Here is a 20794-nt window from a genome sequence, read left to right as displayed (position 1 = left end):
CCAAACAATATGGGTGAGGAAGATTGTCTCATTGTAGAGCGTGAAGGGACATGGAATGACGCTAAGTGCGACATTGAGCTTCCTTTTATTTGTGAATATCATCTTTAAACTACATAATCGTGTTCATAAATGAATTCAGTGACAAACATTGCTACATATAGATTTATGATGACTAGTTTTAAACATATGTATTTCGACATGGTGACTTGACCTGGAGGTCCCATTTTCCGAAAAATATCAGATCTTGTAAAAGCAATTTCTCGTATTTTATTTTTGAAATATTAGTTGTGTGAAAGTTTTATGTTTCATTGAAGTTTACTTACATATGATTAGATACATTTATCAAAGTAAACTGTAACGGCAGCCAATGTTTGATTCTTTTTTTGGTCGCCTTCTATAAAGTATCTGTCTGTCCGTGCGGACTCAAGTGACGTTATGGGATGGATATTCGTGTACTTGTTGTGGAAAAGGTTGCTTATTGAGTGAAAATACGTCCCTTATGGGTTTTTTGAGATCAAGGAAAAAAGCCCATATGGTCAACTAAAAGAACGGCCATCCGTCCTTCGCAAAACTTGTTCAGACTTCTCAAAATCAAAACTAGACTTGGTACTGATCATTCCTGTAAAGTTTGGATGAAATTGCACCAATAGTTTCTAGGGAATAGTCCGGACAAGTTTTGTGACGAACAGACGACGGAGAAGTCGCTACTTTGTAGAGGCGACACAAAAAGGCAATGTGACCTGTTAATGATTTTTGTGTTGCCTGCTACACTGAAGCTGATATACATGTATATGCAAAGTAATCAAGACTCACAAGGATCACTTCTTTGTCGTTTATTTGTCTTGTTTGTCGGGCACAAAACTTGTTAGGTCTACTTATCAAAAATCACTGATGCAATTAATTGGCTATTACCAGGCGACACGTGATCACTGATAGCTCTTGTCTTGCAAGGAAAACACTAATGATCATATCTATCTACGGGGAAGGGTTTTCTAACACCATTGTTCACAAATGAGAATCCTGTATGATAAACAGGAAAACAGTATTATTTCAAAATGCTTTTAAAGATGCGTATAGGGTTGGCAATTCATGTAAATGCTGAACTTGTGGGGTCTTTGAGAGTTGCGTTTGAGCATCATTGTTCACATTGTGTAATTGTATGCACAAAGGCCAATGTTAAATTAACTATTTTGCAGGAAACAATCGCCCGCTCGACATCGAGAGACAATATTTTGTTTGTATGGTTTGTTTTTACGCCCACTTCAAGAAAAGTTTGGTCATATCTCGGTCCATCTAACAGGAGATCCTGGATAACTAACCAGTTACATGTATTACAATTTTCTCCGCAATGGACCGCAACTACAAATCCCATATTATTTCTGAATCAGCGATGGGAGACAAATGACCAAAACAATCAACTTCCGAGATCAGTAACTGTATTGAAAAATTTCATCACGTCTGATGCTCTGTCTATAACACTAAAGGGGTGGACCTACCAACCTACTAGAGTCATAAATCTGGCGACCGTTTCACTAATATTCCGTAAGTTTAAACCTACGCAAATGCGTAGCTAAGAAAGTTTAGTGAAATGCAAATAAATACGTAAGTTCTGCTTACGCAAAAAGTTACGTTCAAACTCGAGTTACGATAACGTAAGCACGTTAGTGAAACACACCCCTGATTGGATAACCAATCAGATTGCTGACTCATCATTATCATAACTTCTATTCTATAACTACTATTATAATATCATGAATTAGTAATTACAAGAACCGGTTGAACCGGGTGATGCTCCCCGAGAAGGTTTTGGACACAGGAAAGTATATAAAAATGAACAAAGGGCAAAAACTCCAAAATAAGGCAAGGCAGAGTTTTTTTGCACTGCACTTCTATTCAATGAGATCTATCTATCTATAAAGTTTCCTGATGATATCTCTTATAGTTTCAGAGTTATGTCCCGAGTAAAATTCAAAGTGTAAGAATGAACAAAGGGCAATAACTCCAATATTAGACAAGGCTTTGTTTAGGTTCTTTAATAATTGCAGTTCTATCCAATGATATCTATCTACCTACAAAGTTTCATGTTGATATCTCTAATAGTTTTAGAGTTATGTCCCGGACAAAAGTCCAAATGTAAAAGTAAACAAAGGGCAATAACTTCAAAATAAGGCAAGACAGAGTTTTGATTTTTTAGCACTGCACTTCTAACCAATGAGACCTATCTATCTACAAAGTTTCATGTTGATATCTCTTATAATTTTAGAGAAATGTCCCAGACAAAGTTCAAAGTGTCAAAATGAACAAAGGGAAATAACTCCAAAACTAGGCAAGACAGAGTTACGGTTCTTGTGCACTGCAAACCTGCTTAATGTGATCTATCTACCTACAAAGTTTAATGTTGATACCTCTTATAGTTTTAGAGTTATGTCCTGGACAAAGTTTAAAGTGTGAAAATAAACAAAGGGGAATAATTCAAAACTTAGGCAAGGCAGAGTTACGGTTCTTGTGCACTGCACACCTACTCAATGAGAACTATCTACCTACAAAGTTTCATGTTGATACCTCTTATAGTTTTAGAGTTATGTTCCAGACAAAGTTCAAAAAGTAACAAGAGGGCCATGATGGCCCTGAGGTCGCTCACCTGTTTATAGCCCCCCCCCCCCCCCCGGGCCAATTTTTACCCAAGGGCTTTTATTTGTTTATTTGAACAGACTTGGTAGACACCCATAAGAAGATGTTTCATGCTAAACATGTAAGTTCTAGCTCATTGGGTTTTTTAAAAGAAGATTTTTTAAGGTCTTTACTTATAATACACATATAGTTAAAAACAATGACACCCCTCGGGCAGAGCCAGTTTTGACCCCCGGGCTTTTATTTGAACAAACTTTGTAGATATTTACTTAAAGATGTTTCATGCTTAATATCTAAACTCTAGCTATTTGTTTTTTTTCAAAGAAGTTTTTTAAGTTTTTGCTAAACACATATAAGGAAAATCAATGACACCTGGGGCGGGGCCAGTTTTGACCCCAGGGCTTTAATTTAAACATACTTGGTAGACACCCATTAGAACATGTTTCATGCTAAATATTTTAGCTCTAGCTCTTTGGGTTCTTTAAAAGAAGATTTTTTAAGTTTTTACTATATGCATATAGGGAAAATCAATGACCCCCTGGGGCGGGGCCAATTTTGACCCCAGGGCTTTTATTTGAACAAACTTGGTAGACATTCACTAGAAGATGTTTCATGCCAAATATCTAAGCTCTAGCTCTTACGGTTCTTTAAAAGAAGATTTTTTAAATTTTTACTATATGCATATAGGGAAAATCAATGACCCCCCAGGGCGGGGCCAATTTTGACCCCAGGGCTTTTATTTGAACAACTTTGGTAGACACTCACTAGAAGATGTTTCATGCCAAATATCTTAGCTCTAGCTCTTTGGGTTCTTTAAAAGAAGATTTTTTAAGTTTTTACTATATGCATATAGGGAAAATCAATGACCCCCTTGGGCAGGCCAATTTTGACCCCAGGGCTTTTATTTGAACAAACTTGGTAGACATTCACTATAAGATGTTTCATGCCAAATATCTAAGCTCTAGCTCTTACAGTTCTTTAAAAGAAGATTTTTTAAGTTTTTACTATATGCATATAGGGAAAATCAATGACCCCCGGGCGGGGCCAGTTTTGACCCCAGGGATTTAATTTGAACAAACTTGGTAGACACTCATTAGAAGATGTTTCATGCTAAATATCTTAGCTCTAGCTCTTTGGGTTCTTTAAAAGAAGATTTTTTAAGTTTTTACTATATGCATATAGGGAAAATCAATGACCCCTGGGGCGGGGCCAATTTTGACCCCAGGGCTTTTATTTGAACAAACTTGGTAGACATTCACTAGAAGAAGTTTCATGCCAAATATCTAAGCTCTAGCTCTTACAGTTCTTTAAAAGAAGATTTTTTAAGTTTTTACTATATGCATATAGGGAAAATCAATGACCCCCTGGGGCGGGGCCAATTTTGACCCCAGGGCTTTAATTTGAACAACTTGGTAGACACTCATTAGAAGATGTTTCATGCCAAATATCTAAGCTCTAGCTCTTAGGGTTGTTTAAAAGAAGATATTTAAAGATTTTTCTTTCGGTTGCCATGGCAACCAGAGTTCTGCATGGAATTAAATTCTTTGAACAATTTTTAAAGGTGACCACCAAAGGAACATTCCTGTGAAGTTTGGATGAAATTGGCTCAGTGGTTTATGAGGAGATGTCATTTAAAGCAAAAGTTTACGGACGGACGACGGACGACGGACGGACGGACGGACGGACGACGGACGGACGCCGGACGAAAAGCGATCACAAAAGCTCACCCTGTCACTTTGTGACAGGTGAGCTAAAAATAAACAAAGGGGAATAATTCAAAAATTAGGCAAGGCAGAGTTACATTTCTTGTGCACTGCACACCTACTTAATGAGATCTATCTACGTTGATACCTCTTAAAATTTTAGAGTTATGTCCCAGACAAAGTTCAAAGTGTATAATAAACAAAGGGGGATAATTCAAAAATTAGGCAAGGCAGAGTTGCGGTTCTTGTGCACTGCACTTCTACTCAATGAGATCTATCTAAGTACAAAGTTTCCTGTTGATACCTCTTATATTTTAGAGTTATGTCCCGGACAAAGTTCAAAGTGTAAAATAAACAAAGGGGGATAATTCAAAAATAAGACAAGGCAGAGTTGCGGTTCTTGTGCACTGCACTTCTACTCAATGATATCTATCTACCTACAAAGTTTCATGTTGATACCTCTTATATTTTTTTAGTACTGTCCCGGACAAAGTTCAAAGTGTAAAATAAACAAGAAACATGGCAATGCCACGAAACCAGGTTTTCAATTATCCCCATTGTAGATAAATATGTTGTATTTGAAATACAAATACAAGCAACAAACAATGTAACTATGTGCAATGTAAAACATGAATAATGTAGGAGGAATTGCCACAGAGGAAGTGTTCACAATATATTCTGTATAAGGAAAAAAAACCAAGGGCCATAATTAGGTAAAAAATTATCCAATCACAAAACCCCGACAATATGCGCCAGGGCACTGGATGACAAAGCTTCTGTGAAAGTTTGAACAAAATCCGTTGAGAAATGTAGGAGTTCAGCACAGAAGAATTTTTTCACTATATATTTTCTGTAAAAGGAAAAAAAACAAAGGGCCATAATTAGGTCAAATATTATCCAATCACAAAACCCTGACAATATGCCCCAAGGCACTTGATGACAAAGCCTCTGTGAAAGTTTGGTCTAATTCCATTGAGAAATGTAGCAGGAGTTGCACACAGAAATAATTGTTCACTATATATTCTATAAAAGGGAAAAAACAAAGGGCCATAATTAGGTCAAATATTATCCAATCACAAAACCCAGACAATATGCGCCAGGGCACTTGATGACGAAGCTTCTGTAAGAGTTTGGTCAAAATCCGTTGAGAAATGTAGGAGGAGTTGCGCACAGAAGAAATTGTTTACGCCTGCCAAGTCAACCATATGCCCGCCCACCCATCCGCCCTCAATCTAGTAACCAGTTTTTTCCTTCGGAAAACCTGGTTAACAAAGGGGGATAATTCTGAAATTAGGCAAGGCAGAGTTAATGTTCTTGTGCACTGCACACCTACTCAATGAGATCTATCTACCTACAAAGTTTCATGTTGATACCTGTTGTTGTTTCAAAGTTATGTCCCGGACAAGAAAAGCGGACGGACGGAAAGACGGACGGACAAGGCGGTGACTATAATTATGCTCCCCCAAAATTTTTTGGGGAGCATAATAATTAAAACAATTCAAAGACAGGCTATAAAGTAAGAAGAATTTATATAATTTATGCATTTTTATTTACATACCCATGTATTGTAGAACACTTTTAATGACAAATTCAGGATAAAATTTTCATGTATCAAATATATTACAATAACAAAAACATGATCATCAATTATTTCAACATGATGACTTTAACATGATAGCAACATGATACAATCTTTACCGCAAGCAGCTTGCAAAATTTATACTATAAATAAACTTCAAATAAAAATTTTACCAATTACAGTACACATATACATTCATATAACTCTACATAGAAACATTTTCTCTAATCTAATTAATCATACACAACAATTCATTCGTTCATGATACAACCTACCATTCAGAAGACAGGATTATTTTACGGAATATTTAAAAACATGCGTATTTATGTTGTTCATCAAAAGATGACAAATAGCGGAGATAAAATTATTATAACTATTACACATCTCTATTTGACAAATGGACTTGTCTCTAGTTGTAAACTTGTCCTTTGTGACAGTTTTATTTATTTTTCAAAAATAATTGAGAAATTAGCTACCACCCACACAGACACAGATCAGACTGCGTGGATTTTAAGACTGGCCTGGTTCTTTATTAGTGGTCGTCGTTCTTGCAAACTAGAATATTAAACCTCAAAACTTATAACTTGCTGAATGTATGTAATTGATTTGCCCTCATTTGAAGATAAAAATGCAAAAAGCCAAAAAGTAGGTTAAAAAAATCAGTGTAGAGCCTGCTGAGGTATGCATGGAAGTATAGACTGGCCTGACTCTATACTGTTGGCATGGCATACCATTTTTGTCCCAGCAGGTTAAGGTAAGAACTGACAATAATTTAACATTTTCCTGTTACCTCCTCGACAATATATATAACAAACTTAAAATTGATCATATTGAATATTTACAATCCTTCTTTTTTTCACAAAAAGAATTAATATTGCATTAAAAGGACTTTCAAAACCATAAAAATTTCATTGAAAAAACTTTAAATCAAAATTTTTCCATTACAATATATCTTCTATAAAATGGATAGTGTGTCATTTAGCACTTTTCAAAATGACCTACCTGATATTTTTGGTCATGTTTACAACACTTTCAGATCCAAACAACATCTATAGATGTTTTCAGTAAGTTACACAGCAATTTTCATCATCAACAACACAACATTCATACTTTCTTTTACTCATCAACACATTTTTTTTTCATAACCCACACAAAATGCATACATACAAGTTCATTTACAAGAAAAATTTCAACATTCACACAACATTTTTGGTCTCATATATACAACAATGTTCAACAAGCACTCAACATCTGCTAGTAGTAAACATATTCAAATCATATATAGATAATTAACACAACATTGCTCATGAAACAGTCAACACAACATCTGCTTTCATTTTCATCCAACAATTTAAATCAATAATTTTATCACCTATTCAATGCATTAAATCATGCAAGTCAGTTCAATTCCATGCAACATACCCTTGATAAACTTACCAGTCCTTTCAGAAGAAAAAATACGGAATTAATTAAATATCATTTATGGAATTTAGATTTAAGCAATATATCTCAAATACAACGTAAGAGAAAGTTTATACATAATTAATCTTACAGTTAATATGTATTGAAAAATAACGAAATGTATTTAAATAATTATAGGATTAAATAGTAGGTCAATTCTTCCTTCAAATATTACTTATCTCACTAAATACTCCCTGTGTTAAAGAATAATTAAAATTGTCATTGAAGAAATTTATTTCTTTTTACTTCTAAGAAGGCAATAACTTCATTTCATTGGACCACTCAGCCATTTAGGTGGTATAATTTAAATTTAATGAATTAAAAAAATATATAATGAACTTCAGTTTTAAAGACTCATTCGCAACAACTAACTATGGTTGCCTTTTGTTGTGACCTAATTCTTAGACCAAGTTTCTCACCAGTTTCGACCTATTTTCTAACCTGGTTTCACATTTGATGTGACCTAACTTTTTAATAACCTAGTTTTCTTTCCACTTCAAGTAATTAAGTTTCACACTTAACATGACATAATTTTTGGACCTAGTTTAACACTAGATGTGACCTAATTATTTGACCTAGTTTAACTCTTAATGTTACATAATTCTTTGACCTAGTTTCACACTTGATGTGACCTTATTCCTTTACCTAGTTTCAAACTTGATATGACCTTATTCTTTGACCTAGTTTCACACTTAATGTGACCTAATTCTTTGACCTAGTTTCACACTTTATGTGACCAAATTTGTTGACCTTATTTCACACTAGATATGACTTTAATGATTACATTTATATTCTATTCATTCATTGAAAATCAGATTTTACAACAAAATGAGATTCTTTGATAATGCCACTAGTGACTGTTTGCCTTCACATCAAATATATTCTTATTATTATAAAAAATTAAATTCCAAAAAAAATGGCACACATGAATTTACACAATCTGTGTAGAAATAGATAAAAAGTTGATTTTTTTAGAGATACAGAGCTGTATCATTTCATGTACCAACACATTCAATATATATACATGTACACAATATGCTGACAGACAAGAAGACTTAATATAAATCAAATCAACTGAGACTTTCGGAAAAACAGTTGCAGCACTTTGCTTAGTAAACAATAATGTTTCACTCATGATTTATTATTTTTTGGTAATAATTTATATACAATATGTACAAGTTTTTTTTTTATATCTATATACACACTATGTACACACATAGAAAAACACATAATATATGTATATAATGAGACATAACACACATATGTAAGTTTTGAAAATAGCACAGCGTAGGCCAGTAACTATAATATGAAAGGGACATAACTCTCCATAGAAAACCAAGAAGTCAAATTTATTATAAAATATCTTTTACTATGAAAAACTTAATTGAGAAAATGACAAATTAAAAAGAGTAATGAGTTAATGTAATATCGCCAGTGTTATAATCATCATTATAAATAACAAGTTACTCTAAAAAATATTGTCTAATATATATCCAAACTTGACAAGGGATACAATAACACATAGTGTCAAGTTACCTCCCTTTCATCAAGTCTGCACTGAAAATGCTAGAAACAGTACTGGTTGAAGAAAAACACCCAGTACCACCCCCCGATACTAGCACTACACAAGACTCCAAATGCTGGTCTGGCAACATATTTATAACCTTTTATATTAAAGAACCCCTTACACTCATACCTGTGGAAGTATTTAAATTTTTCTTAAATTATTTCACAATATTTGTGTGGCTTCAATTCTTGAAATGTTATTTTAAGGAATTCAGATATAAAAATGCTAAAATATTGCTATTGACAGCATACACTCTTATCAGACTGCTCAAGAAAACAAACTGGCCTAGAGTTACTATATACCCATGATACAGTGTGTACAAGCAAACTGGCCTGACTCTATACTCGTGATGTAGGGACATTAGTATTATTATAGATATTAAGATTTAAATAATTTCATTGTCTGTTTCGGTTTATGGCATACTAACACAATGCTGTCATACTTCTACGTATACTATAATTTTTAAGCATAAAGTTGAGCCAGTTCAAGTTTATGAAAGGAGCTTCACTGAGATCCAAAAGGCTAAAAACATTAATTTTAAATTCTAGCACAGATCAACTGGGGGTACTTAATACAGAAAAATATGCAAAAGAAAATTAAGAAAAAGACTCGGAAATAAACTGAAAATTGTTTGTTTTTGCTATTCTTAGCCGAACTTGAGTGATAAGCAGCAACGCCTTTAATTTTGGGTCATTTTTCACAATTAGAATAATTATTCTGGAAAAACGTTATGAGTGAATGATCCCGTCATGTCAAATAAACCTCAGTGGAGTCTTCAGAAAATGAGTTATATAGTTAAATTTTAGAATACAAATTAAAACTTTCAATATTATCAGATAAAGTAAGACAATGTTAATATGATTTTCAATTTCATCATGCATACATGTAAGTTAACTTGTGTAATTTATACATTCATATTTTGTTATTTATGTTTACACCTAACCAAAATATATATATGCTAGCAAGACATAACTGCTTTGCTATAGAAAAATGAACAATTACTTTATAACAATTAATCAAGTCTATATCAAAATAGAACAGTAGAACCCCATGAAAATAGCACTTTTACTTCGTATCTGGTGGCACACTCATAAAAAACAACACATTTATTTAAGGCAAATATGAATTTGACTGTATTGTTGAAATTCTACTTGATAATATTTTGTTCAAATGGCAAGACATTCTGTCTTTAATAAAATAAAAAAAAATAGAATACTAAAAATTAATAAATACAAAAAGGAAAATCTATATCAAGAAATATATATCAGGAACTATTGCCTGGCATTCATAAAAATAAATTTGCTGAATTATGATTTTTTTCAAGCGGAAAAAATAAAGATATTCTTTTTTTAAGTCTCATTGACAGAAATGACATGAAAACCAATCGAAGGGTAAAGATCCATGCAAGGTACATACATCTAAGACATTATCAATAATGTGCTATGAAAAATGGAAAGAGTAACACAATAGATGCTTTTCACATAGCATGTATTATCTCTCCTGGCTGCCATTTTCAGGGTTACTCTTAATATAAATCATACTTCAGAAAAGATAAAAAAAAATCTCACAATTCATCTTCATCTAAACTGATAAAAAAATCTTTTAGATATTTGTGCTATAACATATTTGTGCTATAACAACAGTTTAACCTATGTAAAAGAATTTGACAATTCACTTGAATCATTTGTTTATAATGTATTTTTATTCTTCAATTATTTTGTAAATTATATATAGTATACTGGGCCCCAAAATGGCTGCCATTTTTGACAGGAGAGGTTAAATATTGTAAAACCAGGAACTATAACAGACTAGCACCATTATGCTCAACCAAGCATAATAACACACATCTTTACAATGACTTAAATTTTGAGTAGTATGAATACATTCAAACAAAACTTACTTTCTCATATTAAAATCTCAAAATTACCTCCCTTTATATTGAGCATCAAGGCTTCATGTCTGGTATTACATGTTATATAATGAGATACACACATAGACAAACCTTTTAGGACTAATTTCATAAAATATACAAGTTCGTGCCACTCATAGAATGAACACTGTTTGGCAAATAAATTTAAAACAGAACATTCAATACAGGGGAAGCAAGGACCAAAGGTCACAATTTAATTAGCATTGAAACTACAAAATATGACTTACAAAATTAACAAAACATCGAGCTACAAATTCATAGATCAATAAAAGCAATGAATGAACTTCACATCATAGCTGAAGCTAAAACATTATGGATCAAAATTTAAGAAAGCATGGGAAAAAAGTAACAAAAACAAGTCAAGATGACAGTTCACAGCTTCAGAAGCAACAAACAGTTTAAAGGGACTCCACTGAGGTTTAAAAGCCTAAAAACATAACATTTGAATTTCTTACATAAATGAGCTGGGGCACTTTAACCAGAAATATATGCAAAGATTGTTAAAAATATACTTTGAAATAAATTGAAAATCATATTTTATGCCTTTTCCAGCCCAATTTGAGTGAAAAGCATTTAAACGCTTTTTATTTTTGGGTCATTTTTTTACAATTTGAATAATTATTCTGGAAAAACCAAGTGCTCGAATAATCTGAAATTTTGCACAAAAAATAATGGCCTAAACCTACATCAAATGGTGCATTTATCTGGAAAAAATATTTTCAGTCCCATAATGTCAAAAAACCTCTGTGGAGTCCCTTTAAAGCTTTAAGAACTTTAGTTTATATTAAAACTTATTAGACTATAAAATTTATGACAGTTCAGAGCTGAAAATTCTTATAACATCAGTTTATAGTTAAACTATTATAGTAATTTTTTTTAATAATCACAGTATAAAATATTTGCTTTGTGTTTCCAAGTAAACCATTTCACAACAACCACAATCACTGACATTTTACCAACTTTATATCCCTTCTTTCTATCTGTTGTGTTTTGTTTTGTACCTTTTGTACACTACTGACCTTTGACCTTTATATATACTGGTCATGCATAGCAAGAACTCGATCCTTTCCTCCCTTCCCACCTAGGCACCGCATCACCTTTATAAAGAATCATATAGCACAAGTAATCTATTTCTGTTTTTCAAGGCAGTCATTTAAGACATTTGATGCCGTTCTATTTCATCTTCATACACTGTTCTCCACATCCAGTGAATATCCAAGCCTATTTACACACACTAACTTTTTGTTTATCTACATACACACACACTAAATAGTCCGTTCACATGGCGGACGTACACAGTAATGTACAATAGCACACTCATTGTCTTGATCGTCACACACAAGTGTAGCAACTGTCTGTTTCCAGTAATCAAAACTAATTCTTGAACTCTGAAATTATAAACATTTAATACAATATCAATACCACTCCTTTTGACAAGAAATGAATAATTTCATTTTTTTTCCTTCTTCTTTTTTTTACACAACAATTTCAACACATTTTAGTTATATATTGGCATTTGATCTACCTTACAGGCTTTCCTGGATAGTATATCAGTAACAACCTATTACTCTGCTAGTGACAGACTAATGCCATATGATTTTTGTATCAGTGGTGTGAGACAAATGACCATAAGACTCAATGTCTGATATCAGTTGTCACACAGAAATTTACGCATTGCCAGAGGATCAAACCAACAACCTAAGGGATTACTAATCTGATGCTTTCCCTATTCAGCTATGTAGGTTGACAAAGCTGATGCTCTCTACATTTCATTAATCACTAAAGAAATATGAAACTTCTCTAAAACTGTAAATACATGTTAACATTTTTCTATTAAAAGTAAAATATAATCCTGACCTTTTCTAAGGCACTACAGTCCTTGTCTTTATGGAGATAGTGGTCTTGCCAGAAGAGTAATAGATCACGGAAGTTTGTCATGAATTGTACTGAACCATTCACCTCCAACATGCCTTCCTTCTCATCTTTTAATGCCTGTAGGTAACGTCCCAACTGATTCTTCCTGTTGGCAAACATAAGGAACACCAGGGTCGTGTTCAGACAACTTACATTTTCCTGAAAAATAAATAATACATCAGAGATCGAAAATTTAGCTTGTAGTTACGAGTAGAATTTAAGAAAACTCGATGTAGGACGAGCAGAAAACATACATTATTTAAACACATTATCTTCATGTAATACAAGATTCATTAGGCAGCTGGTTAAACTTTATCATATAAAAGCAATAAATGGAACTAATGGAAGTAAAAACCTTCTTCCTTTTTAAATAAGTGTGTAAGTGTATCACTACTATGTTTTAAAACTAGCCGCTGTTCTTTGATGGCCAATGCTATCAGTTAAGAGCAAGGTCAGCCTGCATATCTGTGCACGAAGCTCTATACTGTTGGCTCACTTATAGTGATATCACTTATAATGATGTACCTATTAAAATGACGCTGTTGTCACAGTTCCCGACTCGGTCCTTCTTTTTTACATATGTTTAAACTTCCCATGTGACAATATCAGATACTACAATATTTCAGAAATAAAGATGTTTTTTTCTGTCCCAAGGCAATCTATCACTTTTAAATGTGATATTTTGTACCTTTTAAGGTGTTAATGACCTGCCAGATATTCAGCTTTTGACTATATTTGACATATTTTACAAATATTACCTGTGTAAGATTCTGAACATCTATAATGGTGATCAACTTGTGGAGATAATCAAGTTGTCGACTGAAATCACCGATGTACATCAATAATCTACTATCCTTGCGTACATAATCTATAAATAAACAAACAAACTTTCATACTTTTCTTGTGTGTGTAAGGAATAAACAATGTAATTGAAGTTAAATAATATAATATAATATCTGCATGTTTGCTGCACACATATTTCTTTAAGTTCAGTGAGCAGTCATTGAATTTAAGATTTTGAATTTACTGGCCCGAATTCCAGTTTTTAATTTATTCTACTACATTTAACTAAATTTCTTGAAATCTACACTGGCCCGAACTAATTTTTACTGTCCATGGGCCACCGGGCCAGTGCTAAATTCGATGACTGAGTGAGTTGAGGCAATGCTGTATTGACCCCTCAATAATATGCAATAATGATTTTACCATATTTTCTCATTTGTGAGATGATTTTCTTTATCATTTTTTTTTAACCTTATATTTATAGGTTTATACAATACACTTTGCATTATTGTCTGATCACATTAAAAATATGACAGTTCAATCAAAGTACTCCTGATGACCATAAAATAAAGACCCTGATTTAGACTTATAAATGAGAAAATATGGTAAAATCAAATCTTGAAATAAAACAGTAATCAAATAGACTATATCTGGTGAATTCATAAAACTTTACATTATATGCATATTTGCTTGATTATTGATAATCTGTTAGCAATACATAAAATTTTAGACCTAAAATACATTATTGTACATCTAACAAACACATGAATGCAAATCCAACAATATGACTGTATGTGGATCTAACAAACACATATATTTCAACAATTTCATGGATATAAATCCAATAAATACATGAATGCTCATACATCAAACACATGAATGAATTTCATGCTAAAATGCATAAGTAGATCCAACAAACACATGAATGTAGATCCAACAAACACATGAATGTTGGTCCAACAAACACATGAATGTAGATCCAACAAACACATGAATGTTGGTCCAACAAACACATGAATGTAGATCTGACAAACACATGAATGTTGGTCCAACAAACACATGAATGTAGATACAACAAACACATGAATGTTGGTCCAACAAACAAATAATGATTATAAAATAACATGCAGTTTTGATTGAACTTTTTTTTAAGTACGAGCGTACAATGACTTGAACTGATAAGATATACAATACATAAAGAAGTTGTGTACATTTTTATTTCAATTTTTCTTCATTCTTTTCAAGTCCTGCTCACTAAATATTTCAACTTTTCTTAAAAAATAGTTTAAAACTTCATGTTACCTATATAACATTTACAAAAACAATCATAATAATGAAAAAAATAAACAAAACAAAACAATAATCAACAAAATGAGTTTCTTTTTAGCAAAATAGTTTTAGTGAAATGGTGAAAATGGTATTATTATACATTCTAACACGACCTGCATTTTTCGATATTGAATATAGAAGAACCGAAAGTGTGTGTTATTATGCAACAGAGTCACAGTTGACGTTCTATATTTAGATATGTGACACAATCATTATACATGTGACGTAACCACTAAAAGAATCCGACGCCCTGAAAATAAGTACGGAAACAAATCAGGCGCAATTTTGCTTAATAACAGGTACGGCTGCACTTATTTGTTGATGTCGTGTAAGAATCGAAATAATATATCCAAATCGGTGATTTTATTGCTTGATAACATCACTCTTTGTCGTTCGGATGCGCATCATTATATCACTCGGGCTACGCCCTCGTAATATAATTCCTCGCATTCGAACTCCAAACAGTGATGTTATTGAGCGATAAAATCACTGTTTGGGATATATAATTTATTAATTAGTGTCAACTATATATTATGTATCAATAATCATACTTCCTAAAACAAAGAGATTATTTTTTTCTTTGGGTTAATCAAATGTCAGAGATTTATTTTGCACCAATCAAATCTAGAAACAAGAGGGCCATGATGGCCCTGAGGTCGCTCACCTGTATATAGTCCCCCCAACCCCCCCCCCCCCCAATGTTGCAGGGTCAATTTAACCCAAGGCCTTTATTTGCACAAACTTGGTAGACACCCATAAGAAAATGTTTCATGCTAAACATCTAATCTCTAGCTCATTGGGCTTTTTAAAAGATTTTTTTAAGTTTTTACTATACACATATAGTTAAAAACAATGACACCCCTGGGGCCGGGCCAGTTTTGACCCAAGGGCTTTTATTTGAACAAACTTTGTAGACACTTACTAGAAGATGGTTCATGCTTAATATCTTAACTCTAGCTATTTGGTTTTTTTCAAAGAAGATTTTAAGTTTTTGCTATACACATATAAAGAAAATCAATGACCCCCGGGGCAGGGCCAATTTTGACCCCAGGGCTTTTATTTGAACAAACTTTGTAGACACTCACTAAAAGATGTTTCATGCTTAATATCTTAACTCTAGCTATTTGGGTTTTTTCAAAGAAGATTTTTTAAGTTTTTGCTATACACATATAAGGAAAATCAATGACCCCCTGGGCGGTGCCAATTTTGACCCCAGGGCTTTTATTTGAACAAACTTGGTAGACACCTATTAGAACATATTTGATGCTAAATATCTTAGCCATAGCTCTTTGAGTTCTTTAAAAGAAGATTTTTTAAGTTTTTACTATATGCATATAGGGAAAATCAATGACCCCCAGGGCGGGGCCAATTTTGACCCCAGGGCTTTTATTTGAACAAACTTGGTAGACACTTATTAGAACATGTTTCATGCTAAATATCTTAGCTCTAACTCTTTTGGTTCTTTTAAAGAAGATTTTTTAAAGTTTTTACTACAGTAAACTTCACTTATAGCGAACACGGTTATAGCGAACTTCCGGTTATAAGGAACAATTTTTTTCGGCCCAAATTTTGCCCTTCTTTATTTAATATAAAAATATACGGTTACAGCGAACACGGTTATAAGGAATTATCGCTTATAAGGAACTCATTTCTTAGTCCCAATTTATTTAAAAGTACAGAAAATTACACTTTTATAACGAACTCTAAAATATCGGCTTTCCGTAAATGGATCCCTCTTTTCAACTTTCGTTTTCACAATGGCACGGCCAGATGTACCGTTTATTGTTGTATGTACTTCTATCCAGCTGTAAAAATGAATTTTTATAGTAGTTCGTAATAGTTTTCTATTTAGGATATTTTAGCAACCAAAAAAACAAAACGGTTATTCCTTTTATTCTATTATTTCTTTTCTTAAATAGTTTTGCTCAAGTAAAATAATTATGATCATTTATAGTCGGTTTTCAACATAATCACACAAAGTACGATTGATTGAAATAAAAAGAAATCTTTATCTTTTATAAGTAAAAGTCACGCTTAAAATATAATAGAAGATATTCAATATAAAAGGAAGAAAAATCGAAAATCCTGTGTGTTCTTAATCATGGTAAGAAAACGAAAAGCACTGAGTTTAGAAACACAATAATGTATTTTATGAGAAATTGTGAAAGGGAGTAAAACTAAAACTGAAATAACAAAGGATTTTTAAATTTCAAAAAAGGACGCTCTCTGGTATTGTGTCTAAAAAGATATAAGTGACTAATTTTTCTAAAACAAATGCTTTTCAAAATGGAGGACGATGGTAAACAATAAGTTCGTTATATGCAAATCTGTTCGCTATAAAAACTCCTTATACAAGGAACGAATTCGCTATTATGCTTACAAGGAACTCCGGATATAAGGAACAGATTTCAAATGTCCCAATGAGTTCGTTATAAGCGGAGTTTACTGTATATGCATATAGGGAAAATCAATGACCCCCCCGGGGCGGGGCCAATTTTGACCCCAGGGCTTTTATTTGAACAAACTTGGTAGACATCCATTAGAACATGTTTCATGCTAAATATCTTAGCTCTAGCTCTTTGGGTTCTTTAAAAGAAGACTTTTTAAGTTTTAACTATATGCATATAGGGAAAATCAATGACCCCCTGGGGCGGGGCCAATTTTGCCCCCAGGGCTTTTATTTGAACAAACTTGGTAGACATCCATTAGAACATGTTTCATGCCAAATATCTTAGCTCTAGCTATTTGGGTTCTTTAAAAGAAGATTTTTTAAGTTTTTACTATATGCATATAGGGAAAATCAATGACCCCCCAGGGCGGGGCCAATTTTGACCCCAGGGGTTTTATTTGAACAAACTTGGTAGACACTCACTAGAAGATGTTTCATGCCAAATATCTAAGCTCTAGCTCTTATGGTTTTTTAAAAGAAGATATTTAAAGTTTTTTCTTTCGGTTGCCATGGCAACCAGAGTTCTGCATGGAATTAAATTCTTTGAACAATTTTTAAAGGTGACCACCAAAGGAACATTCCTGTGAAGTTTGGATGAAATTGGCCAAGTGGTTTATGAGGAGATATCATTTAAAGTAAAAGTTTACGGACGGACGCCGGACGGACGCCGGACGAAAAGCGATCACAAAAGCTCACCCTATCACTTTGTGACAGGTGAGCTAAAAAGGCCTTTTTCCCAACTGGGTTAGGGGGGGATGGTATTGAAATTTCCTTAAAACACCAAAAACATGTATTTTTGTATTTTGGGAAAAGGCCTCTTGGGAAAAAATCATCAGGCATTTTGGGAGATTTTAGTAAAACTCCTTATACATGATTTTCATTGTTTTTAACATGTCTGTGAACATGTAACATTTCAGGTCTTTAAAATAGCAAATCAAAACAGTTCAATATTTCTCAGAAGTTTAAAACAGAGTCATTTCTTTCTTTTTTTATTTTATTTTAGGGGAAGGGCTGCTGTTGGGAACCTTTTTTAAAATTGGAAAAGAAAAATAATGACTTTTTTGGATTGGGAATGAATGAAGGGTGAAAATTCGAAATTTTCAGATGGCTACTAAAATAAAATTTCCAAAATTACAAAGGTAACATTCAAGCACTAATCATAAGTTTTTTAACTCAATTTTTCTGACAATCATAACTGACAATATTGACTTAAATGTAGATGTGAACAATTACACAACACTGCTCCATTTATTGACTGTCACATTTTTTTAGCATTGCAATAATTAAATATATATAAATTGAATTAACTAAATATGGTAGAAATAAATAACAGTTGGATTCATACATATTTGTTACATGTAACTAAACTACACAACTTACTGGTTCCTGCACATATAAGAAATTATAAGAATAGAACATGATTCTATCATAAATTTATCAAATTGAAACTTGTGTAGATACACCAGACTTCCATTTTTTTTTTATTTTTTACTAAATTTAGTTTTAGATCACAATGTGAAAGACATATGGCAACTTTCCAGGCTTCAGCTATGGAGGAAAAACACCTCTGGTGATATCATTTTCATCTTTTTTTCAGGCTCTTATGGGCATCCCAAGTAAAACCACAAATCTTCAAAGCTACCTGAATAACTCCCTTTCACTGACATATTTTCATTTGTCATAAGTGGGAATTTAGCTAAGGTATAAAAACAAGTGTTTCAGACCCCTGGAGCTTCACTGCTCAGTGTCTTTGGCGAAGCTCAAACTTCACAATGATTATAATCAGAGAAAATCACAGTATCTATAAAATGGGTGCGTAAAAGAACAAATCTATATTTACCAGTGTTGTTTTTTGGCGGACCTAAAACCACATAGAAAAATATGTTTTGGTGAATTCAGTCATTATTTCAAGCATTTTTTATAACAACAATTTGCAGTTCAACTAATTTGACATGACAAACAGCCAAATATTTAAATACAACTAAAATGAGATTTTTTTTAAAAGCTGCATGTAGTATTTTTAAAACACTGCATGTAGTATTTTTAAAACACATGTATATTATCTTATAAAACTTTAAGCAATGATAATGTCATTATATGTATTAACAACACTAGTAATGGTCAAAGTCGCACCCTAATGATATTAACATATAAATTTTAGCAAAAATATCATGCTGTGTGAATAGGTTTACTACACAGAAAAACATGGCTGATGCTCAAGATGAGTTTTACAGTAAGAAAACTATAACCTTGAATATAATAATCAAGGGCTTAGAGCAAAACTGGTCCATCTTTCTAAAGTAATAGAATCAGATAGACCAGTTTTGCTCTAAACCCTCAATATATTCCCACTTATTTGTAGAGCTGTCATTGATTCAGAGTCAGGCATATTGACATCATGATATAATGATATCAGAACAAATATCGACAATATATCAATAATTGCTTATAATTGCTTGTCAATAATTCACTTTTATACATGTTTAAATAATTTTATTAAGATGCATTTTCTGTTCATTCAATTATGATGTGTCTATGTCTATAATAAATCCCCCACTGCAAGATTTTTTTCTGACTATTTTTTGTCATCACATGCTACCAAAATGTGTCTGTCACATAACAACAACACACTTGCAGACATGGACACCTGCTTCTGTATATGTATATATATTTTTTTTTTTTGGTGAATTTTCATAATTTCTATACATTTCTCGGTTAAAATTATCAAATTTTTCAAATGTGTTATCCATAAGAATTGACAGAATAAATTTAGAGCTGATATATCAAAAAAGTACTATCAATGACAGCTCTAATAATTTGTGCAGTCGGTAGACCTATGTAATTTTTCCCAAATAAATAACATCAACTTTGCATCAGCTATATTTTCTATACATTAAACCATTCCAGATCACTTTTTCCCCCCAAAATTACACTGCTTTATGACTACAGTATGGGGTTCTCCCTTTGTATACTAAAATATCAATACTCAATACTAACTTTAACAATAAAACACATTTCATACAATAGTTTCTCTCAATCATTTAAGAGGATTTTCAAATGTTTTTTTCCTTCTAATTATCAAATGAAAACCCTCTACAATTTATACAAAGAAATATCATATATAAATATTTTGAAAGAAGGAAATTTTTAAACATTTAAATTGAGAGATCTGAACTTCAAGAAAATCATTGAAATGAGCACTATTGTACTAATGTATAGGCTCAAATTAATTCTTCACTCCAATACATACATGTTTATTAATTGACATTGCTATTCCTATTAAAAATCAATTAAATTAAATTTAATTTAAATTAAACTTAATCTAAACTACATACAATAGTGGGAATACAGAAACGAAAGTCTCTAAACTGATTCAATTTCATAACCTTAAGGTGACAACAGACACTTTCCGTGGTACTCACATAAATGTCATTTAAACTAAGTTATT

General features: G+C 32.5%; 1 protein-coding gene across 1 annotated transcript; it reads right to left on the bottom strand.

Annotated features, from left to right (window-relative positions):
* Positions 1-7877: 7877 nt before the first annotated feature.
* LOC132727970 (short transient receptor potential channel 4-associated protein-like) lies at positions 7878-19202 on the bottom strand. Its single transcript, XM_060713573.1, has 4 exons — positions 19187-19202; positions 13544-13653; positions 12729-12944; positions 7878-12259 (listed from the first exon to the last, which is right to left on the bottom strand). The coding sequence occupies exons 2-4, from the start codon at positions 13622-13624 to the stop codon at positions 12137-12139; spliced, it is 420 nt and encodes a 139-aa protein (XP_060569556.1). The 5' UTR covers positions 13625-13653; positions 19187-19202; the 3' UTR covers positions 7878-12136.
* Positions 19203-20794: the final 1592 nt, after the last annotated feature.

Source organism: Ruditapes philippinarum, unplaced genomic scaffold (assembly GCF_026571515.1).
Source record: "Ruditapes philippinarum isolate M1 unplaced genomic scaffold, ASM2657151v2 ctg4645_1_1_1_1, whole genome shotgun sequence".
Classification (NCBI taxonomy): Eukaryota; Metazoa; Mollusca; class Bivalvia; order Venerida; family Veneridae; genus Ruditapes; species Ruditapes philippinarum.
This window is presented reverse-complemented; position numbering and strand designations above follow the sequence as displayed.

Coding starts and splice junctions, on each gene's coding strand:
- LOC132727970 (XM_060713573.1), bottom strand. CDS start 13,624: ATGTACATCGGTGATTTCAGTCGACAACTTGATTATCTCCACAAGTTG. Junction 12,945..13,543: donor ATGTTCAGAATCTTACACAG/GTAATATTTGTA, acceptor TTTATTTTTCAG/GAAAATGTAAGTTGTCTGAA. Junction 12,260..12,728: donor ACTGTAGTGCCTTAGAAAAG/GTCAGGATTATA, acceptor TTATAATTTCAG/AGTTCAAGAATTAGTTTTGA.